At 48.6% G+C, this 25864-nt stretch overlaps 7 protein-coding genes across 7 annotated transcripts; 5 read left to right on the top strand and 2 right to left on the bottom strand.

Annotated features, from left to right (window-relative positions):
* Positions 1-1919: 1919 nt before the first annotated feature.
* On the bottom strand, positions 1920-5447 carry BCR38DRAFT_490228 (family 31 glycosyl hydrolase; the record flags this gene model as incomplete). Its single annotated transcript, XM_040864493.1, has 7 exons — positions 1920-3109; positions 3270-3570; positions 3798-3880; positions 4000-4249; positions 4301-4587; positions 4725-5174; positions 5225-5447. 7 exons carry the CDS (start codon positions 5445-5447, stop codon positions 1920-1922), a joined length of 2784 nt encoding a protein of 927 aa, XP_040710611.1.
* A 2210-nt stretch (positions 5448-7657) lies between these two features.
* On the bottom strand, positions 7658-9617 carry BCR38DRAFT_450033 (Alpha/Beta hydrolase protein). Its single transcript, XM_040861340.1, has 5 exons — positions 9162-9617; positions 8934-9038; positions 8466-8809; positions 8181-8408; positions 7658-8118 (listed from the first exon to the last, which is right to left on the bottom strand). Exons 1-5 carry the CDS (start codon positions 9342-9344, stop codon positions 7914-7916), a joined length of 1065 nt encoding a protein of 354 aa, XP_040710610.1. The 5' UTR covers positions 9345-9617; the 3' UTR covers positions 7658-7913.
* A 457-nt stretch (positions 9618-10074) lies between these two features.
* On the top strand, positions 10075-12172 carry BCR38DRAFT_450031 (P-loop containing nucleoside triphosphate hydrolase protein). The gene has a single exon (XM_040861339.1). The coding sequence runs from the start codon at positions 10141-10143 to the stop codon at positions 11953-11955; it is 1815 nt and encodes a 604-aa protein (XP_040710609.1). The 5' UTR covers positions 10075-10140; the 3' UTR covers positions 11956-12172.
* A 1208-nt stretch (positions 12173-13380) lies between these two features.
* Positions 13381-14900, top strand: BCR38DRAFT_504377 (uncharacterized protein; the record flags this gene model as incomplete). Its single annotated transcript, XM_040864897.1, has 5 exons — positions 13381-13548; positions 13609-13972; positions 14019-14136; positions 14192-14256; positions 14310-14900. The coding sequence occupies 5 exons, from the start codon at positions 13381-13383 to the stop codon at positions 14720-14722; spliced, it is 1128 nt and encodes a 375-aa protein (XP_040710608.1). The 3' UTR covers positions 14723-14900.
* A 186-nt stretch (positions 14901-15086) lies between these two features.
* On the top strand, positions 15087-16733 carry BCR38DRAFT_110185 (uncharacterized protein). The gene is made up of 2 exons (XM_040853371.1): positions 15087-15368; positions 15425-16733. The coding sequence occupies exons 1-2, from the start codon at positions 15357-15359 to the stop codon at positions 16397-16399; spliced, it is 987 nt and encodes a 328-aa protein (XP_040710607.1). The 5' UTR covers positions 15087-15356; the 3' UTR covers positions 16400-16733.
* Positions 16734-18422: 1689 nt separating this feature from the next.
* Positions 18423-19536, top strand: BCR38DRAFT_528172 (uncharacterized protein; the record flags this gene model as incomplete). Its single annotated transcript, XM_040865418.1, has 3 exons — positions 18423-18665; positions 18768-18839; positions 18911-19536. The coding sequence occupies 3 exons, from the start codon at positions 18423-18425 to the stop codon at positions 19241-19243; spliced, it is 648 nt and encodes a 215-aa protein (XP_040710606.1). The 3' UTR covers positions 19244-19536.
* A 2170-nt stretch (positions 19537-21706) lies between these two features.
* On the top strand, positions 21707-23512 carry BCR38DRAFT_461393 (uncharacterized protein; the record flags this gene model as incomplete). The annotated part of the gene is made up of 6 exons (XM_040862521.1): positions 21707-21786; positions 21817-21914; positions 21956-21980; positions 22067-22267; positions 22337-22613; positions 22646-23512. 6 exons carry the CDS (start codon positions 21707-21709, stop codon positions 23510-23512), a joined length of 1548 nt encoding a protein of 515 aa, XP_040710605.1.
* Positions 23513-25864: the final 2352 nt, after the last annotated feature.

The following is a 25864-nucleotide window of genomic DNA, read 5'->3' as shown; positions in this document are numbered from 1 at the left end:
GCACTCAATCAGAGTTGCTGATGCAAGTTACTCGAATGTCAAAACGCCGATCAGTGCGCCGGCCTGTGCTGCAAGTGCTCCCTTGCAACGAGTCTCGTGGTTTTATGCACAGCTAGTGTTCGTACGGATACGGCTCGCTTGGAGGCGAAAGCTGCCACTGGTTGACCGGGTTGCCAAGGCAGGGCGAGAGCAAGCCAAGGAAGCTCCCTCGGTCGCCAAGATGCCGCCGGGTCGCTACGTACCTATGGATCAAACTGGTTGTTTGCGGTAGTTCGGCGGCAAGCATTGGTCGGGGGAATGCTGAAGCCCCGAAATAAGGATTTGAGCTCGAAAGCAGCCGCGCATTACCGTAACTCCTTCTACGTATCGTCGTTTTGTGAACAATTTGAGGCGAAGACAACCTGCGGCACGTCACGTGTGACCGCTGACAACGGCCTCAGCAGAACAGGACCTGAATTTCTTCGCCTACTATTCTCTTTGATCTGCTGATTGATCAATATTTTCAACCAACGAAACCCGTCGCCACAAATTCAGTGTAGCAAGCGTCCACAGGAATTTTACTACGCAGAGTCCCCTACTTCTTTATCAGTAACAGTCGATAAGAACTCTTAAACGTAACGTCTCATAGTACGGTAGGTTTCTATACTCGTACGTTAGCTAGGCCACTTCTAGTGACATAGGAACATATCTATACTACACATAGGGGTATTAGGATTTTACATGCTGAAATATAAAGGCTTTCTCGCTACCGTACTAGTATAGAAAGCTACCGTGCTATTAGAGGTTACACTTTCAAGGTCCTGGTTCCTAAGGTCCTTGTCAGGCTCTTAAAGTGGGCCCCCGGTTCCACGTCTCATCCCTTGTCAGCTTACTTTTAACACCACTCATGTCTATTTCCCCATGGTCAGATTCTGCGGAGCAATTCAGCGGCGCCTAACCCGACTTCCCCGAGCTCAAGAATGTCGAAACGAGTCGTCTCCTCTGAGGACGCTTTGGAAATATTACGAGGTCTGCTGATGGTGATCTACACAGTACGAAATACTGACCATCGTTTCATAACAGTACATGAACGGGCTTGCATTCTCCCATTATGCAAATCATCGGAAAGTAAAAACATGTGAATCTCATGTATTACACATCTACTGTTAGATCTGTTCGCCCCGGGGCTGCGCGCATCAGGTGTACCAAGTCAAGAATCTCTCGGAAAATGCGGAAATTGACTGTCTTACACGTTTACCAGCTCGTGACATTGTACGAGGGGTGAAGAAAAGTCGAAAAGTGTCACGGACACATCATGCTGTGCCAAAAGCCGGGGCAGTCCGCGGAGGTACTTCCATGTTTGCCATCCAGGGATTGCATCAACATCGTACCACAATTTTACTCGGGAATGATGCTGATAATTACGAAGAAGATCAAGAAGCAAGGGATTTGAAAGAACCAAACATTTGTTTTTGTGGTTCCCGCGAATAAGCTTCCGATTTTTCATTGGCCCCTAACACTTGAGTTCAGATGGGATGTTGTCGCTTGCATATCTCAACACTCACAGGACGGAGGATAGGGGCGTAACTCGGGGTCCTCGTAAAGTGGACAGCGCACAACATTAGGTTCTTGGACAACCCATTTCAACTAAGTTATGCTGAGTCGCTTTGTTTGAGCTCGCTCGTAGTAGATACATGAGAATATTTGTTGAAGGCAGGTTGCTAATCAAACTGCGTAATGCCCTTGTCTTGAAACAAAGATGTACACCTACCTAGGTATGCTACTCGTTCTCCTGTTTCTCTTCACAGGACAGGATGGCCCAGTCTCCTGGTTTTCTAGCAATATACTAGTTCCTATACGTATACCTATTGTCATGCCTTGTGCCCTAAGGAAACATCCCATTGTACAAAACATCGGTATAATTCACATGAATTATTAATCTACGAGACCTCTACCGTAAAAGCACCAGTCAAGGGCTTATCAACAACTACTGTCGTAGAGTATTTATTCACAACCGCCTCAGCCCTCTTCCCCATGACCTTGAACCTCTTCTCCACCCCATGCTCCTGAGACAGTCCCAAGAATGTCACCTTCGCAATCTTGATATCCGTATCGTATTCGAACTGGCCCGACGCGGTCAGAACCCCCTTCTTATAAGAAAAACTAATCAGCGTGGTGCCCTTCTGCTCGAGGCTGACACCGTCGTCCAGGTACAGCTCCCCGCTGGCGTTTCCGTCGGCACCCAGCGGAACGAGGATTTCGAAGTCTTGCCTTCGCAACTCTGTTGTCGTCATCGCGGACTTGGTTCTCAGGGGAATTACGATGCCCCCTTTGATGTAGAGCGGGATGTCGGACCAGCCCTGATCTGTGACAGTGATATGCACACCATTGCCCTCCACCTTTTCATAAGTGTAGAAGTCATAGAAAACATCGTTTGGCAAGTAGACGTCGACGCTGGTTGCATTCTCATCCGTCACTGGCGCGACTAGCAGTCCCGGGCCGAGGAAATACTGCAGTTCCAAATCCCAAGTCGTCTCGTCTTCCGGATAAAGATAAAACATTGGGTTGACCGAGGGAGTTCCGTCCACGCTCTGGTGGTGGAGAGCGGTGTACATGTAGTCAATAAGACGGTACCGAATATCGATAACCTTCTTTGCAACCTCTGTGACAGACTTCCAGCGGTAGAACTCCTGCGGGATGCTACTAAGATCATTATGGTTACGGTAGAAGGGAGAAAAAGCGCCTAGGGCGGTCCATCGAGCGCAAAGCTGCTCCGTCGTGTCTGAACTGAAGCCGCACACGTCCGCACCAACCATGGGAATCTGATAGATGGCCGCGAACGACATCATGCTCCGGATTACCAGACGGTAGTGCCACCAAGTCGACAGATTGTCGCCGAGCCAATGGCCTACTTTTGCCCCGGCACCGGCGAAAGTCGATCGGGTGATGACCATGGGTCGCAACGATGGTCGCCGCGCGAGCATGGCTTCCCGAGATGCTGTAGACATCATCGAACCGTAAAGATTGTGAGTATCGTATTGGGAAAGCCCATTGTGCTGAATCAAATCGGTGTTCACCGTCTTGTTGCTTATGCCACCTTCTTCTGCATTCCAGTCATCTTGGTAGGCGGCTGTAGTCGCTAGGGTCAGCGATTGCGATAAGGAGGGTCTTTGCTAAATAGGGAGGTTCAAGTCTTGGTTCGAAAGCAACCTTCCAGAACGGGTCGAACTGGAAGTTCTTGTTCCTATGACAGGCAATATGGGAAACAGGTAACACTAGTAAAAACTAACCCTTATTATGAATAGCATATTTGGGGAAGAGTAAGTCGCGACCAGGCAAGCCGAGCTGTTGACCTTCGTCTTGGCGCTCGGTCATGACTAGATGGTCATAACGTGATTCCGGGATACCGTCACGGATTGCAAGTGATATTGTTTCCTCCGACCGCTTGCATTCGGTGCCTGCCGGTTGAAAATCGCATGGCCAACCGGGCAGAGGCCTTGGCGGTGTCCGAACTGCAGGTGGTTCCGGCGGGAACCCGATCGCTGCAGCGTCGGGGTTGGCGCAGGGAAAGTAGCATGGAAAGTTGGATGGCTATAATCAATTATCAGTTACAGTTAATATCAAGAGTTTAGTTTAGGTTATGTCCAAGATCGATGAGAGTAGCCAAGGACAGCCTCTCAACTCTTCAAAGGAGCTCAAACTAGGCATCTCATTCAATGACGTGTGACCACCCTCGAAGCCATGATGGTTGTCCCAGACGATTTCTCGGAGTATATTCCATCCTCTGATAAGATAAGCTGTCCATGGTTATAGTTTACCTCGTTCATGTCGATCCACAAGGCGTCAATATCTACACCATCAGATTCGGAGAAGAACATGGCAAACTCATTGTTCCAATAATCTGTACAGACTCGACATCAATAATGGTTTCTCACCACATAACACGATTTACCGAGTTTCTTGATACTGCGCCGGCAAACGAGCTCCAAAGCAAAGAACGAAGAAAAGATGGACACATACTAGTGATATTGTGACTAAACCAATCAGGGAAGACAGCAACTCCAGGCCACACGACACCTCTCCACACGGAACCATTCTCTCGAAGAATAAAAATGTCGTCTTCTACACCTCGTTGAAAGGCTCCTGGGAAATCTTGGTAAGCCACCGCAGGGTCGACCATGACGACATAATGTTGGTCATGTGCGTGCAGGTGATCGACCAATTCCCGCATTTTCGCTAAAGGAAACCTGTCAGGATCTAAGGAAAATACCTATTCGGTGTCAGTGAATAATATATGGAGACGAACGGCTGGATCACTAACCCGGCGACGGTACATGTAATCGATGTCTGTCCACATCGTCTCGAGGGGTATCTCGGCCTGGCTGTAGTTAAAGACAGCTTCGGCGACATCGAAAGCATCCTGATACCCATAACGGCAATTGTGAAAACCATATCCCCAATACGGCTGCATTGCCGGTAGACCGACTATTTCAGCGTATTGCTGAGCAACCTCGGCTGGAGATGGGCCTCCAATGAAATAAAAATCAAGCACACCGCCCAGAGTGTGGTATTCGAGATACTGGCCAGATTCTTCAGTGCTATTGACCACTGGAAGTGTGAGAGTCAGTGGCTGCTCCTCGAGTTATGTTTTGGAGTACTAAGTTCTTTTTATCAGGGGCTTAAATAGATATGTTGACTTATCAAATGATGAACAAGTAATGCGATCAAATCTCACGACTACTTACTGATATCCATGCCGTTTGAGTTGAGCAGAAAGACTCCATGCGTACCCGAAGACCGGTGCTCGTAATACACAGGATGGTTACCATAAAGGTTGGAACCTTCGGGTACTGCGTATGAATCCTGAGACCAGATAGTACGGATGTAGTCGGTGGTGTTCAGTCTGAACGGATCCGAGTGTTCTCCGAGACCATACAGGTAGGGATCCTCTGGAAGCTTGGTTCTTAGGCGTAGATATTGAGACTCGAAGACTAGACTGGCAGCAGAAGAATCAAAGAGTACCTCTCCAGACTCTGCCCTCGAGACAGTGAAAGTGAATGGCTCTTCGGTGTAGTTGAAGGCCAACGTAGACTCAGCCGCAGTGCTTCCTCCGACTTCTGGTCGAGGGAATACAGATACTGGGACTTGGTAGACACTGTTGGCAGCATCTTGGATCTTAACATGGATCCTGTTTGCTTACGAATTCTCAGTCAAATTCGTTCAGTGCCTTGAGAAGTTAACTCACCCGTGTCGTAAGACACTTCCAAAGTAAGGTCTATCAAGTCGGTGCCATAGGCGTCACATGAATCCCCCGCGAGAGTGAGGTCTGCCGTCAATCCCGACGAAGAAGTTTGCACATTCAATGCTTTGTAGCCCGGGCATGTTGCGAGAGGGTCACCACTCGGGTAATCTCTCTTCACAATAGCTGCCGCTGAGACGGCCACAGCTATGAACAGGAGACTAGCCATATTGAAGAGAAGAAAATATGTGACTAGGAGAACGCCACCAGAGCCAGCTCACCATGGATGGGAACGTTCCCGGCGCTCTTATTTAAGGTCACATCATGTTCTGCAACATGCTACGGGGAACCGTGACCCCGCATACTACTACCCTGGGCTCCATCGGCTACATCGATTGCATCTCCACCAGTTTATTCGGGTCGTTGACCAATTGACGATCCCCGCTATACCGTGTTGGGGATTTCGGCTCTGCCTCGGTGACGTATTGCCCTCAACCTCTACGGATTCGCTGCTGTACTGTACAATACCTGCTGTTCGATATGCGCCTTGAAAGACACAGGTTAGTTGCCGTGTTATCCATGGCCATTCCTCGGGGCTCTGTACAATGGTTTCGGACGATTTGGACCCAAGGGCGGAAAGAAATTTAGGTCATGGGTCTCTTTCAAGACAAAAGGGGTAAATGCTTATATTTTAACAGCTAATAATAAATTAAGTTCGGTTTCTTGTTATTAGTGTCTTTAGTTATTGGTTAAACACGAAAGGTGCAAACCCTAATTAGTTAGAAACCGTATATACTAGTTCTTTGATGGCAGATGGATGATTATCTGGTTTTATAGAAGCTGACGGTCATTTTTCAGTGAGAACAACTCAAAAATACATACAAAGGAGACCGTTCAGCGGACTTTAAGTTCCCCACAGGGTAGGTAGCTACCCCGCAGTATAACACCACATCTGGGGACGGTACAGGGTTGGCACAGACAGAAGAGAAGGGCTGCTGCCTAAACATCTGACTATTTCGTCTGAACGCGCCTGCCATCTGAAGTCCTCGCATGAAGCTTGAGGCGCCCGCACACCGTTGCATGCGACGAGAACGAAACCTGGGGAACAAGATGCATCCGAAGTCTGCAGGTGTAGAAGGAGCCTGAGAGATTGGCCACGAATGATGAGACACCCCGCTAGTCTATTTCTATTATTCAATAGGATTCTCGGGCAAGGATAAAAATCTGACTTAGATGTAACATATGATGATGATATGACGGGGTCAAGATTTGAAATGTGACGATCCAAGTGTTGTAGTGCAACACTTACACATAGTATTACATTTGTGTTCGCACATAGCTTAGGTTAATCTCCAGTTGAGTAGATGCAAGTCCAAGGGTTCCGCAACGACAAAATTCTCGCAAATTTCTATTTGTCGAACAATGACAATATATTCACACTATTGGTCTGATACCTCAGTCGTAAGGTTTGGCGAGAGACTGACCATCACAGATAGCCACAAAAGGAGCCATTATTTCGCCGACAAAAAGTCTCTAGTGAGACATGGACGCACAATGATGATTATGAGTAGTATGCAAAGTGATGAGAACACAGTTTGCTTACATTGATTGATTATATCTGAAAGCATACCACGAGATGTTATTGAAGGGATTCATATTCAGTTGCAGCGCAGGAAAACCTAATTGGTTGTATATGCGGCTCATGTTGCAAGGAATATTGCTGTGACTCGAGATCGCCTTACACCCATTTCTAGAACTTCGGGGCATTACTCAGACAAGAACCAGAATGTCCGAAATCGACGTCTGGTGACTCAAGCGGTCCCTCCAAGTTCTCGAAATTGCCCCAGGACAAAGGGAGAAAAGCATGATTACCTTTGTCATCCCAGCGAACGGCTCCATCACCAAAGCCTTCAAGATCCTGACAACGGAATAAAGCGCAGCATCCAAAATCAAGAGCCCCATCGAGCGTCTCTCCGTCAAGAGCGCGATTCGCACCGCCCAAGCCAAGGTCAAGATGGCTGACCCCCGCTTGGTAACTTTGTCTCAGGATCTTGACGTCAACGAAGCGCGAGGTGAATTCCTTCTGACATAATGGATGGCGCAGCATCATCATGATTTCGGCTCAAAGCTGGTGCTTGTCAAAAAGGTCTCGGGCGAGGGCAACACATTTGTTGATGGGTTTTGTGGTGTCGGTGCATTGCTGTGATGGGCCGTCGATCTTCAACATCTCGACGAGTACGGCGAGAATGAGCAATGGCAGACTAAGTGCGATCCGCATGACTGAGCAGTTGGATGCAGCATCTGCAATGCTTTCAACCATTTCTAATACATACTCATTGTCTCCTAGTCTAGATTCCATGAGAGCCTGGATTTCACATTGAAACAACAACGATGTTCTCTAATCCATAGTTTGCAGGTTACCACATCAGAAATATATTCCCCTGGCCAAATTTCTGCTTTATTTTGACCTATACCTAAGGAGTGACTCCGTCAGCCCCCGACCGAAATGTGATTTTAGAACTGGCCCAAGGATGTACAGAAACAAGGGGAATAATGACATATCTGTTAGTGTCTAGCTACAGAAGGAAATCGCGTAGATGATGAACTGTACGTCTCAAACTCTCAAGCTTGATCTGAGCAATGCCAACCTACTGCCACGTTTGACATCTCATACCGGCGGCGGAGTTGCACCATCTTACAACCCCTTTGCAGTTTTCGCTATCCAGTCCTCTATCTTGGCAGCTATATCGTCACTGTTCGTTTCCATGAACATCATGTGGCCATTGCCGAATATTCCTTCATCTTCAAGTCTCAAGTGCTCTACCTTCTTGATTCCAGCTTGACGCAGGTACTCGACGGTTATCCAGTCGTACTGCGCATGGTAAGAAGCTGGTGCTGTACTGCCGGTGTCAGTTAGTGAATTGCCCCTCCTGGAATCGGGCAAATCTCGACTGGGACTTACACCACTAGCACAGGAATATCTACCAAGTTGATCAACTTGCGCAACGAGGAATCATCCTGCAATGTACCATCAATCAATCCTGGAGATATGGCTTTCTTCACCTTCTTCTTCAAATCCTTGGTAGGATCCTGGACTGGTGGCTCATAGGTTACGGGAGCGTGGCATATGCCATATGGAGATCCCAGTGTGGTCACGACGGTGACTTTGAAGAAAGGGGGTCCAGTCGGTCTAATTGTGGAATATTCAGTGTCTATCCCAAGTAAGATCGGTTGCCTTCATTCTTACTCGAGCCCAACAATCATTTTGACTAAATGCGGCCGAATGTCCGCAACGAGCCAGGGTATTGATCCGCCAGCTGAGTGTCCCACAAGGACCACCGGCTTATTGATACGATCAAGAAGAGCTGCAAATGCTGTCTGCGATGCCGTTTCCTGGATCAAAGGGCTGTTGATTTGTTGAATAGTGGAGGCGTAGAGTTTGTCGAACAGTGGATCGCCCATCATGCCAGTGCCGGGCCATTGAGTATGTAGCTTTGCTTGCGGCCATAATTCGTACTGCTTGCATGCAGTGAACATTTTCTGTATCTGTTCCGCCGGATATGCCACTATCTGGTCGTTACCCGGGCACCACTAGAAGTCAAGACAAGTCAAAAATACCCACTCCAAGAACATACCACAAGCGATGAAGAGAAAAGTCGTGATACACAGATCTAAAGTTGACCGGAAAAGGGGGCTGAAAACTACAAAGACTCACTGGGCTTCTACCCCTGAAGGGCAAGTCTACGATGTACAAATCGTACCCGCGGGACAAGAAAAAAGAGGCCCAGCCCGGGTCTCCGTCTGGTTTAGTGAGCCAATCCTATTATTCGTTGCAGTTAGCATTAAGCCATGCAGAGGCCAGTGATTACAGCGAGGTGACAGCTGGTCACGTCAAACCCTTCAATCCCGGTAGCTCAATTGCTAAACTGAGAAGAACACCCACATTTCCTGTGCGAGTTCCTCCATGTATGAAGATGATGGACAAGGGTTTGATAACGCCATTTGGCCGGAGATGCTCGACGTACATCTGGCCTTGGAAGGTATGATTTCCGTTGTCGTCTTGCACGTAACTGCCGCCTACGTAAAATGTTTCACGCTTTTGAGGAGTTCCACTGGCAGTCGCCATAGTGGTAGGTGTCGTTAAATTTAACCGATGTCAGAGGGAAATCCAAGGTCGAGGTGAAGTGCTTAGGTTTGAAACTGGATCTGACGCCTTATCGATCCACCAATTGCATAATAACTCATACAGACCTACGAATAACCTCCAAAGTATCAACAAAAAAGCATACCCAAGCAGAAGCAGCAGGTATGCCCGTGTAATAGATTCGTGTGGTCCTTTACGGTCTATGCACAGCGCACAGAATTGAGATTGACGAAAGCACTTAGATCAAGCCCGGGAAGGATTTATGCAGACGGCTAAACATTTGGGTGCATGTCGTTGCACTTCGTACTCTAGAGAGGCAAAGGGAACCAACCCAATTTTTCCCGTAGGTACTACTGTGAAAGATAGTCTTCTAGAGATGGCACCACAACTCCAAGCTCACTTACTCTATCGAGAAGATTTGACTTCATTGACTCCATTACAAGCGCCTGTACCTAGGGAACACCACAAAATGGCGTAAGCCACTTCAAAACCAGGTTGTCGCTGTTCGCGGAGGCCCGAGATCGACATGCGAATTGTCAAGAATCCCATTGTCTCGGGTGGAGTAAATGACGTCTTCCTATGTAAGCTAAGCTATTTACAGCCTTAGTATGAGTAGTGTGGTTTAGCGTGCCTGTTCCTGACTAGCGTTATCTGCCTTATCGGTCGAGCAGGAGAAATATTTACTTTGACGTCAAGGGAGCCCTGAAGAGAAGTCTCCTTGTGTCAACTACATCAAAGAACAGCAAAACCGTGCATTCGCAGCGATTCTATCCTCCTTATGTTTTCTGCTCTCCGACTATCACGTCCATCACTTCTGCGCAGTATTCTCACATCAGCAGCCATGCAGGAATCTAGGAAAGCAGCGAGGCCGAAGCGCTTCACAGACAACAGAGCCAAGAAGAGAACCATGGCAACGCAGGGCGCTGCCGAGCAGTCTCCTGGTGCAGCATCTTCATTCTCGACACCGCAGCCCATCGCCAGCACGGCTCCCCCGTTGACCATTCCCATTCCTGATGACACGCCCAAATTCTCGGATTTGGCCAAAGACAACCTCATTCACCCTACCTTGCTGCAGACCATCGCACAAGACATGAAGTTCGAACACATGACGCCTGTCCAGGCGGCCACTATACACCATCTTCTAAGAGACAGACAAGACATGTTGGCACAAGCAAAGACAGGCACCGGAAAGACAATGGCATTCTTGCTCCCGTCTATCCAAACTCTCATTACCAGAGGGCGGAAACCTGGTGCTGACATATCACTACTTGTCATCTCTCCAACTAGAGAACTTGCCATGCAGATTGCCAATGAAGCACGAGTCTTGTTGCAACGTCTGCCCCAGTACAAAGTATGTGTTGCCATCGGTGGTACTAACAAGGACTCGGAAGAGAGACGCATTCGGAGTGGCTGCGACCTGTTGATTGGCACGCCTGGGCGCCTTCTGGACCATTTCGAGGGTGGCAGTGACGTCCGTGATAAGCTGCGAAACGTCGACACCCTCGTTCTCGATGAAGCAGATAGACTTCTGGACATGGGCTTCCTCCCCGCGCTCAAGTCTATCATCCGATGCTTGCCTGATAAGGAAAAGTCGAAGAGACAGGGCATGCTCTTCTCGGCAACGATTGCGGATCATGTTGAGAAGGTAGCTCATCTAGCTCTTGCAAAAGATTACAAGTTCATCTCTACAATCCCCAAGGGAGAAGTGAATACACATGAGCGTGTCCCACAGCATCTCGTCGTTGTCCCTACTTTCTCAGACATGGCTACTGGCCTCGTTGGGGTCCTGCGCCAAGAGCTTGCCCACGTCGGCCGCGATGGCTTCAAGGCCATTGTGTTCGCGCCAACAGCAGCTCAGGTAGATTTTTACGCAGGCATTATTGAACAGTGCTCGGATTTGCCCAAACCTACAGCCTTGCATTCCCGCTTGTCCCAGAGCAAACGTACCAATACTTCCAATGCCTTCCGCGAAGCTAAGAATGGTATTCTCGTCGCCACGGACGTTATCGCACGTGGCATGGACTTCCCATCCGTCACGAACGTCATTCAAGCAGGTATGCCTGCTGACAAGGAATCTTACATCCATCGCCTGGGACGTACTGCCCGCGCAGGCGCGGAGGGGCGTGGTACCTTCATCATCACATCTCATGAGACATTCTTCTCAAAATTCACCTTGAAAGACATCAAGTTCGAGGAGACCACAGCGGATCTCAGCGCGCAGAGGGACATTCTGTCCATTGCCGAGAGAATGGACCCGGAGATGCATCGGAAAACGTACCAAGCGTGGCTCGGCTTCTACAAGTCGTATATGAAGCAGCTGCGCTGGGACTCGGAGACGCTGGTCCACGAGGCCAACACGCTCGCACTGAAAGGCTTGGGTTCCCCGGAGGTACCAACCATGCCGAAGAGCATCATCGGTAAGATGGGCTTGAAGGGTGTGAAGGGCTTGAACATTGGGCCGGACCCCCCGAAGCAGGGCCGTGGAGGAGGTGGTCGCGGAGGAGACCAGTCGGGCGGCTGGGGTGGAGCATCGACTGGCAATGGTGGCGGACCGCGTAACAAGCGGCCGCGCAAGCAGTCTGATGCTTGGTAGGTACCTCCTGTCTTGATGACGCTGGCGAAGGATAGGAGATTTTGGGTCTTGGTTGCTGGGAGTCCGGCTCGATGTATGAATAATAGACTACTGGGTATACGACGCTTGCAATGTCGATCAGATCCTAATGAATCAACTTTTGGGGCTTTGCCCTTGTCTTTCAGTCTATGCTGCGCCGCGAGTGGGATTCCCACGTGGCTTACGAGTAATCTGGGATACTGATGGCCAAATAGAACAAGTATGTCAATGAATATCCAGGGACCACCAAGACGTAACGGTCATGTCAACGTGCCCTACCTGTAAAGGTTTGGGTCTGAAGCCCGTTGCGAGCATATCTGACATTGCTTGCTTTTTTCGCTCGCCCTTTGCTCCCAGAACTGATGTGGAGAAGGAGCGTAAGCTCCCCTCGCAAGTGGTGGGCCGCCTTTTCGTTTTCTTGTTCTCCTTATTAGTTTCACTACAATTTACATTACACCAGTTATGGAAGCTGATGATCCTACATTGCAGCAAATATTGAAAGCATCGTAATCTATATAGTGAATAGACGATATATCCTGTCAACTTGACGCTGAAGTACTCTGGGTAGGAGATGGACTGTGCGGTCCATTAACACAGTTTCCCAATACCAGGCATATTCGAGAGTTATTGGGTTTGAACGGATGAAATACCAGCTTCCGTGCCCAGTGTCAAAAATTTCAAAGCCCTCATGATTTTTCAGCCCTGCTGAACGCTCACTGCTTCCGACTTAGCTGCTGCCCCGAATGCGTCCACTTCATGATCGGAACAACCGGGCCCTCTTGCCGTACTGCAAGCATCTCTAGGTAAAGAATAACACGATTCCTGGATTTTCTGTAAAAAGTGCCGCAAGCTTTTGCATCTGATAAAAAAGAAGATGTTTGCTCTGAGCATCAGTACAGGGACTTCAGGCAAACATGGCCTGATCCTGCTGTCCCTGCCCTGCCCTGCCTGGGCTATACACGTATTGTTTGCCTCGCTTCGAAAACAGAAAATCAAGTTTGCAATGTCCCTTTGCCCATCTGCAGGGTTAAGCATGTCGATATGGCTCTGAACTCTGTGCTTACCGCCGATTTTCTCTCCACCTTTGCGAAAGCAACACGGCCAACATTATGTTGGTATGTACGGAATTGTCTGGGCGCCTATTTTTTTAGCTCATCAGCCCTCATACGAGTCCCACATTAGATTACCTAGTAGATGCTCAGGCGATAGATGTGCCTTGCGTTGGCAACTGGCACATGTCATTTGCTCGCGAAGATTTGAATTTCGCCGACGGTAATATACACAGATACGCCCTTGCGACATGGATGTGATTGCATTTTATATAGTTGAAAGAGTCTGGCTGAGAAATCTCAACATGTTGTTCTCTCAAGTGACTCGAAGGTCCGAAGTCAATTTTTATCCTTAACAATGCCCTCGTTGGCAGGCATTGCCACACAAGACAAAGGACCAGCCATTCTCATTATAATAATAATAGCTACATCCTTAAGCACAGCTTTCGCCGCTGCTCGCTTGTTCGTCAGAGGCAAGCTACTGGGCAGACTTCACTTGGATGAATACCTAATTGCTGTATCAGTGGTGAGTGTGGCCACAGCCCTCACTACTACTTCAAACCATATCTAACAGACTTTGGTGCAGATTGTCAGTTGGGTTGCTGTTGCGTTCCAAATTTTGGCGATACAAAACGGAAACGGGAAGCACATACAAGTCTTGACTTACGAACAACAAAAGGCCATCCGCAAATGGACAATGCTTGGGTTCACACCCTTTCTGTTGTCTTTCACCATACCGAAGCTGGCAACAGTTACATTGCTGACGCAATTGCTGGCCCCGACCAGAACTCACCGGATCTTCCTGTGGTTCTTGAGTATATTCTGTATTATCAACATGATACCAACCGTTGTTACTCTTTTCCTTGAATGTCCACACGATATACCGAAAAATATGGATCTGAAATGCATTCCCATATCGAGCAAGATGTACTACGACATATATTCGGGCGGTGAGTCTGCGGCAAAAATGTGCTGGACGGGACTAATAATAGTCAGGCTTCTCCGCCTTTGTTGATCTCTACCTCGCGTTATATCCAGCGATCATCCTATCCAAGATCCGCCTGAGTTTATACAAGAAGATTTCTTTGAGTGCTGCTCTCGGATTCGGGTTCATGTAAGACACATCACTGGCCAGTGCATCTTGCCTCCATGCTGACGACGTGAATCAGCTCCGCCATAGTGGCAACATATAAGTGCACTCGATTGACATTGATGGAATCCCCCGACTTTACTTGTGAGAGACAAACTGCAGTCATATCTAGAAGATAACGCACTCATATGTTACAGACGATCTATCAGATGTGGTCATTTGGACATCAGTAGAGGGCAACACAATTATCATTGCAGCCTGCATTCCAGTCCTGAAACCTCTGGTCGATCTCTTCCGTGGAAAGTTTGATCCGTCGTTGAACTCCCGGCGCCACAACTACCGAGGCTTTTATTCACGATCAAGAAGCACGCCCAAGGTCAATGTCAATCTGGGCCGGATCAATGTAAAGAAACAGCAACCTCCAACCCTATCGTTTGATGGAAATATTGCCATCACAAGAGCAGAGAGTAGAGAGACAATGTTGGGCCTTTCAGAGCATCGATTGCAAGAACCAAAACTTGGCCAAATCAGAAGGACTGATGTCGTTGTCGTCGAAGATGAAGATGAATATGAAGATGAAGATGAACAGGGCCACAAATTTGAGGCCTAGCCAAGTTGATACGATGGGTATTTTATATTTTATTTCCGTGCATGTGTTATGAGCAGGATGGAACTGGCTTTCACTATTCATCAGTATATTGAATGGAATGTCACACGGCATACCTATTCGTGCGCTTGGTTTTATGAAACATCGAAGAGTGAATATAGTATTTGCTGGGAAGCTCGAGGGGTTCATGTATTTTGACAAATAATTCGAACTATTCATTGTTGATCCCTTTACTGGAGGCGTTTCAGGGGGTCACTATAGGGTAGGCTTGCCGCCATTTGCCCCACTTGATGCGGCACAGATCGCTGAGGGGTCTGACCATGGTGTTCATGACTTGCCGTCTCTTCATAACTGTGCTTCGTACTTCATCTTTCAGAACCATGACAGCTGCAAATCATGAAGTCACGAACTTCGAGAAACACTCAATCAAAGCATTACAGTTGTCATTTTTATCCATCATTAACTCATTGTGTACCAACTACTGTGTTGCCCATGTTGCGGATATCCCTGGCATTGACCCGTCACTCTTGTAGGCGATCATAATTGCCATCCTTGAATCTATGTTTTAGCTCCAGAGGAGAAGAGTCTTCATGGCAAACTCTTTGTTACTAGGAATTTGAGCCTGATAGACTGCGGAATGGCTCCTTCGGTATGCATCTGGTGTCCCCCAAAAAGCTGCGATGGAGAACTGACGGCTCAACTCAGACACCAACACCACATCGCTTTCTGGTCCCAAAGCGGTCCGCCAGGCCAAGGAGTGAGACACCGAAACCTCTTCAAGCTGGATCGCAGCAGTTTCAAGCCACACCTCGATTCTCTCTTCATTCTACGCCGCGCGCAACGGGCCCGGTGCAGTCGTCATCAACACCAGCTCCTCCAACTGCCTTTCAGCGTCAACGCAATATTGACAGCATCAGTGATGACCTTGGCAGCTCTCCACCTTCCCCAAGGCATTCTCATGGCTTAAACGACTCAATAGAGTTTGATTCCGTACCTGTGTCATCCCAAATCGAATTTCCCGTTGAGAATAGTGACGATGAGGAGCCAGATGCTCCGTCACCGAAGAGGCGTCGCTTATCCGTCCTCGATGATCCAGATAGAGAGGTGTCATTGTCGCCAGTCCAAAGGCTCATAAAAAGTGACCAACGTGAATTAGAGTTGACCCATGCGGCCGAAGTCGACCCAACCGAGCTAGCGCAGCTTCAGTCAGCCCAGCAGCCGACTTTCCGGAAAGCACCGCGCTTCAAGCAAGTCGAGTTGGCCGCGGAGCAACAGCATGAACCCCTTCCAGACGCATTTTCACCTCACAGAAGAGGCGCCAAATACGTACCCGGTGGTCTTGCGGCCGAGTTACGAGATTGGCTCATGGACATTGAGGCTACTACTGGGTCCAAGCGGGATGGCGAGTGGCTTGCGAAAATACTCGTCAGCGAGGCACGGACTAGTCCTGGCATGATCCTAGCTAGAGGCAAACGTGTACATGATGATGAAGATCAAGGGCCAGCAGAAGATCCCGGCACCTTGAACATTATCCTTGCTGGAGAGGGCCGTCTAATTGGCTTGGCTAGAAGGAATGAAGTCGCTCCCGGCTCAGTAATCGGCATCGCAAAACCAGTTTGGGAGGTGGACATTCAAATGGAGGGCCGATGGGCAGTCGCTTGTGACTGGGTAGTACTCTAAGACGAGTGTATGTTTCAGCACCGTCGGTGAAACCAGTTTGACACCTCGGCGGTCCAGCTCAGCCTGCCTCCTAAGATGTCCGACGGAGATAACAGTCAAATTATATTGCCACACTACGAGTTCTGCGTTTTGTGGTCTACATCGATCTTCAGCAACACTCTTGATCATGGCAAACGACGAAGCCACTACACGGCAAAGTGAATCGTCGAGATAAAAATGTCATTGGTGGCAGTGCCGACAAAACGGCTAGCCTGATTTCGAACTCGGGACTCCGGTTGTCTCATAAGGTACCCCATGCCTTGGATTTGTTAGCAGCATCAATGAACTGAACGTGCACATATATTCTCATCCGTATCGCGCCGTCACGTATAGCGATCCGAGTCCCACTGTTTGCAGCTTCCATATCACACATCTCCAGATCCTCAGGGCCCCCCTATTTGGCGAATCTCCACCCCTGACGACATCCCGTGCATTTACGGAGTTATCTGTATCTTCGGAGGTCAGGTAGCTTTGTACTACCAAGGGGTTGTAGTGCTTGGGGGCGTTGGCAACGAGCGTACGTGATTTTCCATGCGTACTATTTACGGTGCTACGCAAGCCCGAGCTTATATCCCCTGAGGCGGATGAGAGGCTGCAGGACCGGAAAGCAGCTGGTCGACAGGCCAATATGGCCTCCAAGATCAGTACACGCGGCAACTCAGTCCATTTTGAATACTTTGTCGGAGGTGAAGTCAGTTTTTACATCTGTTTCGGGCGGCTGGTAAGCTGATGCGTCGTATTCCATTGCGTAAGGAGACGCCGGCGTTGCTGAAGAGGACATGCAGCTTCTGCTCCCTGCAGAGAAACTCGTTTGCAGACTCCCTGACTTTGACGATATCAGAGAGGTCGAGAGGGAGGAAGATAAGCTCTCCAGTGGACTTCGGGACGGACATCTTGATGTCGTCCATGGCCCTCGTGGTTTTCTCCTCGGAGCGAGCCATCATGTAGACCTTTGCATTCTTGCTCAGAGGATCTGTGCCACTTCTTTTCCGACACCAGTGTTGGAGCCGGTGACGATGATGACCTTATTGGTTAAATCGTGGACATTCTTATCGGTGTACTTTGCCTTTCCTGGGAAGGATTGTTGCATGAAACTGACGATGCCCGGCATATTGAGTTGCTCTTAGTACGACTGTCTTGGTGTGTGTAATGATGTGTTATTCAGATGAATTGGCTAGAAGATGAAGAGGAGAACAACTTGGTAAGGATTGGTATGTGTTGTTGATCTGTGAATTCCTCGCAGATCTCTGATTCTGTTCTGGTGTACAAGAGTCCTCAAGAAGTTGGTGGTTGTCGTCTCGTACAACGCGGACCGAGAAAGGCCGCACTTCAGAGCCACATCGTAAGCACCAACAACTCGCGGATTCAAAGTGAATACATCGGGATTTATGTGAGACAAGTCCTGCGTAGACTATCCTAATCCCAACAGGTTTGAGCCCCGCGGATTTCAACTTTTTTCTACCAACGAACATTGAAACCCTTCCAAGGTCCGAATAGGTAATCCATGTTAATGCTTATTATCCCAAACGGGTTGGAGTTCTGAGAGCTGATAGAGCGGACTAAGAGTTGGACTAGCCCTGGATCATCGTGAACTGGATCGCTGACAGACACGCTGGATACTCATAGTCTGAGAATGCCAAAAAGCTGGGATCAGGGCCGCATGAAAACGGGTAGATTCCCATGATTATTTCTCAATTATCTTTGTTGGATGCTAACACCGTGATTAAATCCTCTGGGCAAATGCCGGTCTTGGAGCCGCTAGTGTGCCGCTCTTCTGGAAAACCTTCCACACTGGCAACTGCACCGTCCACCGGACGGATATCGACTCGCTTTGCAACAATTACAATGTCAAGTTGAAAGATCACACTCAGTACCACACTGATTCTATGATCCTCTGCACAGGATTCGATAAGTCCTTTCACGTCTTCAGTCAGCAATTGCAGCAGGAATGTGGTTGCCTGCCAAATCCAGCTGCGCATGTCAAATGAGCCAGCTTGACTCAGCCGCCGAGGAGACCGTCGATGAGCTACTGCCAGCTCTCAAAACTTCCCCCTTCGGCCAGTCAAAGAAGTTCGACCGCGAGGAGACAGTCGGCGGGCGCAAGCTACTCCACGGTCCAGGCCGACATTACCGCAGGCTTATTGTTCCCTCGCTCGCTGCCCAGGGTGATCGATCCGTTTTCTTCCCTGGATTTATCCACGCAATTTATACGCCCATGGTCTCCGAGGTGCAGGCTTTATAGGGCGTTGGCTTCCTGTTGGGCTTACATGACCCGCCTGCCCCCGGGGGGAGGGGTAGGGGATGGATGGAACAAGAAGTGGCCGAATAGAATGCCTGGTCGCGCAAACAATACGTGGCGCAGGGCACGAAGCATGCCTACGCTATTTATGACTTTCTTCCCGTAAGTTATCAGCATTCACACGAGCAAAAATGAAGCATGCGAGCTTCCGCTGACGATACACTCTTCCATAGTATATCGATACACTATTCAAGGACATTGGTGTGAACCCCAACCGCAAGAAATTCTCCTTGACCAGCCTTTTTACGCCGGTCTACCCCAGAGAGTATAAGGGCATAGCCAATGAGTTCTGCAAGGCGGTAGCCAAGAGACATGGTCTGAATTCAACGGCTGCCAGCATACCTGGAGCTGCGGCACCAGGATCCAACGGAAAGGGCGAGGATTCAGGGGTCTTCAATGGGTTTAGCACAGCTACCGTTGCTATCAATGGTTATGCAACTGGCATATCACTTGATGGAGGCCATAAATCATCTCTGAAACCATTCAACAGTACGGAAATACCATGACGGAATCACCTAGGAGGCGTGATACTAGCTATGATACATACCCATGACTTAACGCTAGTTCAGTGCTCATATCTTTTGCGTTGCAAGGGATACCTAAGTTATTGGTCACCGCAGGATCAGGTATGGGAGACATTGAAATCGCGGTGAAGTCTTCTAGACAGTGGTTGATGTCAAAAGGTAGTGAGATGGCATTGGAGTACCCAGTGGACGCCCTCCACGAAGAGATTAAAGAGAAAAGGGACTGTTGAGTGGGATGAATGTCAGAATATGTGAATTGGGATGGATTTCAGCCAGTTTTAAAAGTCTTATTGGTGATTACCAAATGCTTGACGTTACATGGATGGTGCATTACTAACTTACAGTTGCTTGTTCGCGGACATTCCTGAGTTATTTGCGAACTCTATTAACCTCCTCAATTGACAGACAGTATTGAGCTATTTCTTGAACTCCTCTATTTTCCCCTGGCAATAGATGATTCTCCTCGTTATGGTTATGGCGGCTTTGTAAGACAAAGTATTCCGTGCCCTAGGCACACCGCCTATGTGTTGGGTGCAGCGCTTGGGCTGACTGCCTATACATAGCCCTTTCGTAGCTACAGCCTTCAGGGGTTATTACTATCATCATGACCAATAAAACCATCTTGCCTGTGTAACCCACGCAAAGAAAGCATGAAACTCTCCAAGAAGTGGCTTTTGCATAGCGTGTAAACGCTTACAGACTTTCGGGTTCATGTCACATCCATCTTTCACATCTAAATTAAGATGGACAGGTAGAGCAGCCTTCTTGAAGACTGCTACATCCAACTAATGCGGCAATGTTTCTTAATCCTGCGTGTCTATTGAGTCCTTCTTGCGTGGCTTGAAGCATTTAATGTGGCGATGAGTCTTAATCCTGCACGTCTATTGAATCTCTCCGGCGTGTTCGAAGACAACTTGATTGGCTTAGACATGGTTAGCGATAGCGCCTCCTGCCCGTGCTACGATACACGGGGTGCCTAAATATCTTGTCTACGAATTGTATCCGGGTTCCGATATGCTGACGGCGCGGTGATGCCCATTGTATTCTACACCGGCCGATTTGGGACACATCTGACGGAGAAGGCTGTCTAGCCTATTCGAAGGGCAAGGCGCTTCTACTCGGTCCGCTTCCCCAATCAATGTTATTCACGCCAAGTAATCCCGCTAGTCTCTTCCTGTAGATGATCTTCGATCTGATCCTCTTTTTCTATCATTTCCCTATCCACTACCAATCTAGAATGGGCGGCTCTGTGCCACTCAAAAGACCCTCGTCTGCTCAAGGCGACCCGATTCGTAGGATCAACACTAAGGATCTGCAAACAACAGCTACCCTTACCCATACTTCCAATGATACAAGCAACCCATCACTAAAGTGACTCGCCTGCGATGCCTGTCGTAATAGGAAGGTTAAGTGTCATAGAGACCACCCAACATGTAGCCGTTGCGCGAAGGTTGACAATACATGCCGTTCCTCGACGCGCGCGAAACCGTCGCATACAAAGATGGACCTCTCGCGCTTCCACCTGACATTAAACAGTCGACTCTATAAGTTTCTCAGCTGGAGTATTACCAGCAGGTTTGCATCCGAGTTTATTGGTTTGTTTTCAATCATTGGCTGCTCTAACGCGGCTGCAACGAAGAGATGTGAAAGATCCACTTACATCATCCTTTTTCGCTTTTCGAAATTGACCCCTTGCGTACCCGGATGCTACGACAGCTACGATATCAGGTCCCGTGTGGCAAGAGGAAGTACGCATACCAACGTGCTGGTCAAAGAAAACCACAATCTCACATAAGAGTTTACGACCTGATATCTTTGCACACTCACATCAGCAATATCGTCAGTAAATCTAGGCGCACATTTTGTCGGCCGTTATCAACTTTTGTTTCGGTCAAATCCTTCTCCTAAATCTTGGGCGACACACAGCCTCATCAACCCGCTCTATGTAGTGTGAGATCTCAGCTCGGAAGGGGTCGAGGATGCACTGAAGCCCTTACGGCGGGAGTAGAGACGTAAGCTGGCAACAATGGATGAGACGTCACTCCCAATGATACCAAGCCGTGCCATGGAAGCTAATCCTTTAGCTCGGAGCCCCCAATCAGATGTCTTGAAGTACCAACCTAGACATACCAAAATAGTATAACGAATTATCCGTGATGTTGTCTTGCAAAGGTTGCGCCTCATCGCTGGGCACGGGAAATTCATGTCCGCCTTACTATCAAATTTGAATGAGCTGCCCGAAATGTTCTCGTGGTCAGCTGCGTAGGCTGAAAAGTCTTACGGGAAGACTTGGTCGCTACGGAGAGTTCTTGTTAATATAAGGACGATGGCACTTTCAAAGTATAAAGATGTTGATAAGTTCTCTTTCCACGACTGCTTTTGGCTCGTCGCCACAGTCTCATTTTCATCAGTCTCCCCATCCAGGACTTGGAAAATTAAACAACAATGTCTGTTCGAAAGCTTGTCTCTCTCGGATTGACCACCATGGCCGCTTCCATGGTTGTTTCTCCTCATAATGCCGGGGAGTTGGTTTCGCGCTCGCATGATTCCCGCAGAGTGCTTCCCGGAGATGCAGCCTGGCCAAAGGCAGCAGATTGGGCGAGCCTCAACAAGACTATTAACGGACACTTGATTGCTTCGGTTCCCCTTCCGAGTGTCTGTCACAGCGCCCCTTTCAACAACACTACAATGCAGACATGTGTGCCACTATCCAAACGACGTGGAACAAGACTACGTTGTTACATTACGTTTCTCCTACCAATTTTGACCAGAGTTCATCTGATAAACAGCTAACGCCGAGCGCAGCATTAACCAGCCGGCTGAATTCTTAAACATGTACTTCAACAATTATACCTGTGATTCGTTTACGCCGAAGTCAAAGCCCTGCGAGCTGGGTAACTATGTTAGCTACGTGGTCAATGTTACGGGTGCTGCGGATGTTCAGGCCGCCATTGCTTTCGCCAAAAAGAACAACGTTCGGCTTGTGATTAAGAATACTGGACAGGAGTGAGCGATCTCCCGAACCCGATATTGAGTTGAAACTACCTGGAAAGGGACTAATTTTAATACCTGCAGCTTACTAGGCAAGTCTACCGGCAAGGGTGGCCTTTCTCTATGGACACACAACCTGAAGTCGACCCGATTCATCCCCCACTACTCAGAATCGTATTACAAGGGCCCGGCCATCAAACTTGGAGCCGGTATCAAAGGATTTGAAGCCTACGCTGCCGCAAACGCCGCGGGCCATAGCATAATCGGTGGCTCCTGTCCCACCGTCGGTATCGCAGGAGGGTACAGCCAGGGTGGTGGTCACTCGATTCTATCTAGCATGTATGGCCTGGGCGCAGACAACGTATTGGAGTGGGAGTTGGTGACAATGGACAGACGGCACTTGGTGAGACCCCTGAGCAGAATTCGGACCTCTATTGGGCCATGAGCGGTGGCGGTACTTACGCTGTCGCGCTCTCTATGACCAGCCGTCTCCACCCAGACGATATCTTTGGTGGCGCCTCAGTCACCTTCAACGACTCCAAGGTCGGCAACGACGCTTTCTGGGAGGCTGTTGGCGCTTTCCACAGCCTACTTCCGGCCTTTGTTGATGCTGGCAACTCGTACACGTACACACTGACCAACAACGTGTTCCTCTCCTGGGGTGTTACCATGCCGGGTGCCGATCTGAACAAAGTCAACGCTTTGATGCAGCCCTTCCTCGACGATCTTGTTGCTCGCGGAATCGAGTACCAGTACACTCCCCATGCGGCGGCCAGTTACTACGAGCATTTCAACTACTACCTAGGCCCTTTACCTGAGGGTATCGCTGACTACGCACCTTTCACCGGCAACCGCATTCTCCCCTGCGCCATGTTCGTCGATCCAGAAAAGAGGCCCGGCGTCATGGACGCCGTTCGCAATGCTTCGTTGGCTGAGGGCTATGGCCCGCTACCCTGTCAGGCCCTCAACGTGTCCGACCAAGCTCACCCTTCCAATGCCGTGCTACCCGCCTGGCGGGACGCTCTATCTGTCTGCCTGACTCCCAGCTACTGGGACGCCGCCACGCCCGGTGGCGGTGTGTATCTCAACGAGGTCAACTACCAGAAGCAGAACTGGCAGAAAGAGTTCTATGGTTCTAACTACCCGAAACCTCTGTCTGTCAAGAACAAGTACGACCCGGAGGCGCTGTTGTATGCCCACACCGCGGTTGGCAGTGAGAAATGGACTGAGGATGGTTCGATGAGGCTGTGCCGGACCTAGACTAAAGGTGGGCTTAGGATGAATGTCTTGTAAGGCGACGTTCATCCTAAGCCCGACATGTAATAACAGTAATATTCAAGACCTGCAGGTTTCTGGCTCCCTAAACCAAGATTGGCTGATACAAATGAATGACTGCCTGAAACTTTTTTCCTATCAGAATTAGTAAGGTCATTGCTTGCACAGCAGTCTATTATACCTAGAATATAATGGAATACAATATATAAAATGTGAGATTTATAGCCATGTGGCATGGTGATGACCAACAATTAAGAAAGACGGTCACGACGCACCGGGCTTTGAGGATCACTGCTATGTTGACTTTAATTAATCACAAGACTGGGCACAGGATGGTCTGGTAGAACAAGTGATGTTATCTGTCACACAAGACAGCGTGTAAACCCTACCAGGCCAAGGGGTTTGCGACTTACAAGTTTGGCGATTTCGAGTAACAGGGCACATACATGTCAGAAGTTAGGAGTCAAAAAGACAGTAGGCAGCCCCGCTCCAGTTCACTTGGACTGCTCTCATAGTCCCGTATTCTATATGATAATATGTACTCAGCTATCTTGTACGGGCCATTTTGTTCGTACTGGTAGGCATCCGCTCCTAACGAAACCCTAATCATTGCTCATACTTCTAAACTGGCGGATCGTATTACGATGATGAAGCCGAACAAAGTTTCTACCACGATCAGATGTAAGTCGAAATACTGACTCCTGCGGCTGGTATCACACAAAAGGATCCACTGTTGCTCATCCATGGTTATGTTCTAACGAAAACGGTGAATAGCTTCAACTGGAGCATGAAATCAATTTTTCAGACACATGGCTTACATCTGGTTGTCGATGCACATTGTTTTCCTGACAAGCCCGATGGAGGCCCTGGCTGGACCTCCTTATTTCCGAACCATAGCTATGAGATATACCTCGTTGATATGCCACTGCGTGGGCGCTCATCGTGGAATTATGCAAATGGCACAGTAACTCCTGTCTCGACAGAGCTCATTATGCAACTTCAACGGGGTTTTAGGGCATACACGGAGGGAGCAATATCTACCATAGGCTTACGTTAAACAAGTACCGTGGAATAAACTTGATAATATGATAGAAAGGTGGTACCGCCAACACTTCGTGTTGTTGACCAGGAATAGTGGCAAAATGGAAAACGGGAAACATTATCTGCGCGTAATAATTTCAAACTTGGCCAATACCAAGCTGATTCACAACCCGGTGTTGCTTGTTCCACTGAACTAAATATATATTTGTACGTCCAGAACTGCTCGGAAGCCTTGCACTTCCAACTCAGGATTGAAACCACCCAGTTGAGTTTCACCTACGACAGTGAATTTGTGCCGCCCCAGTTCCACTTGCACCGACTCAGTCCCCTTCAGAATCAAGTAAAGCGCGAGCTGCCTGCCTTTATCATCTAACACGTAGGCGTTCACTAGCCTTAAATAACTGGTATCAAGCATCCCCTGAACATACCAATGCGATTAAGCTTAGCGAAATCGCCTCGTATGAACTAGGAATAACTAGAAACATATCTATTAGTCTTCTTATACAAATCATATAGCCTCTATTGGACCTAGCATGGAGGGAATGTTATTCGTGCCCTCTAGGTCATGCAGTGATAAATCTCGCCCTGGAGATTGGTATCAGAGGCACTTGTAGTAGGATCGGATAATCAAGAAGAGTAGAACAAAGAACATAAAGCATATTGGGGAACGCATGTATACTGACTTTGCTCACTATACCAAATTTGAATGCACCATTATCATAGCTCCTCATCATGATATTGTCTCCCGCCAGGCACCTGCCAATCCTCGAGAATCGACGGCTGCTTTAAACCCCAGCAAGACCTCCCCCTCGGACGAAGCACCAGAAATGAGTATACTCTATAGGAAGCTTCCTCTTTCATCCAAAGATGCTCAAACGACAAGCAATGAATGAATTTCCCACGTATCCGCGCGGATGCCGCGTCTGTTTTGCCTGCGAGGCTCTAGTCGAGGAACCGGGCCAGGTGTGCGGACTTTGCTAAGTTTGGCAGTCACCATGAACGCAGCCGGATTAGAAGAATCGACCTATGGGTATCATCCAGAGAAAGACGAGAATCGAGAGGAGAAAGATTGTGTTGCAAACATGGACGCGTGGTTGGAATAAAGAGTTGGAAGTGGCTTCAGCGTGGGAATGATCCTGTCGACTGTGGGGGACCAAGATATGACTCTGGCATTGTTGATCGTTGCCAGTCACATTGCCCACGTTCTACAAGGACAGTTAGACTGTATAGGTATTAATTGGAAACTCGCCGGTCACGTAATTACCATTTCTTAAGCACACCTTGTCATCATGCAAG

The sequence above is a fragment of the Pseudomassariella vexata genome (genome assembly GCF_002105095.1).
Source record: "Pseudomassariella vexata strain CBS 129021 chromosome Unknown BCR38scaffold_20, whole genome shotgun sequence".
Taxonomy (NCBI): domain Eukaryota; kingdom Fungi; phylum Ascomycota; class Sordariomycetes; order Amphisphaeriales; family Pseudomassariaceae; genus Pseudomassariella; species Pseudomassariella vexata.
The sequence above is the reverse complement of the archived record's forward strand: the minus strand, read 5'-3'. Positions and strand labels throughout refer to the sequence as shown.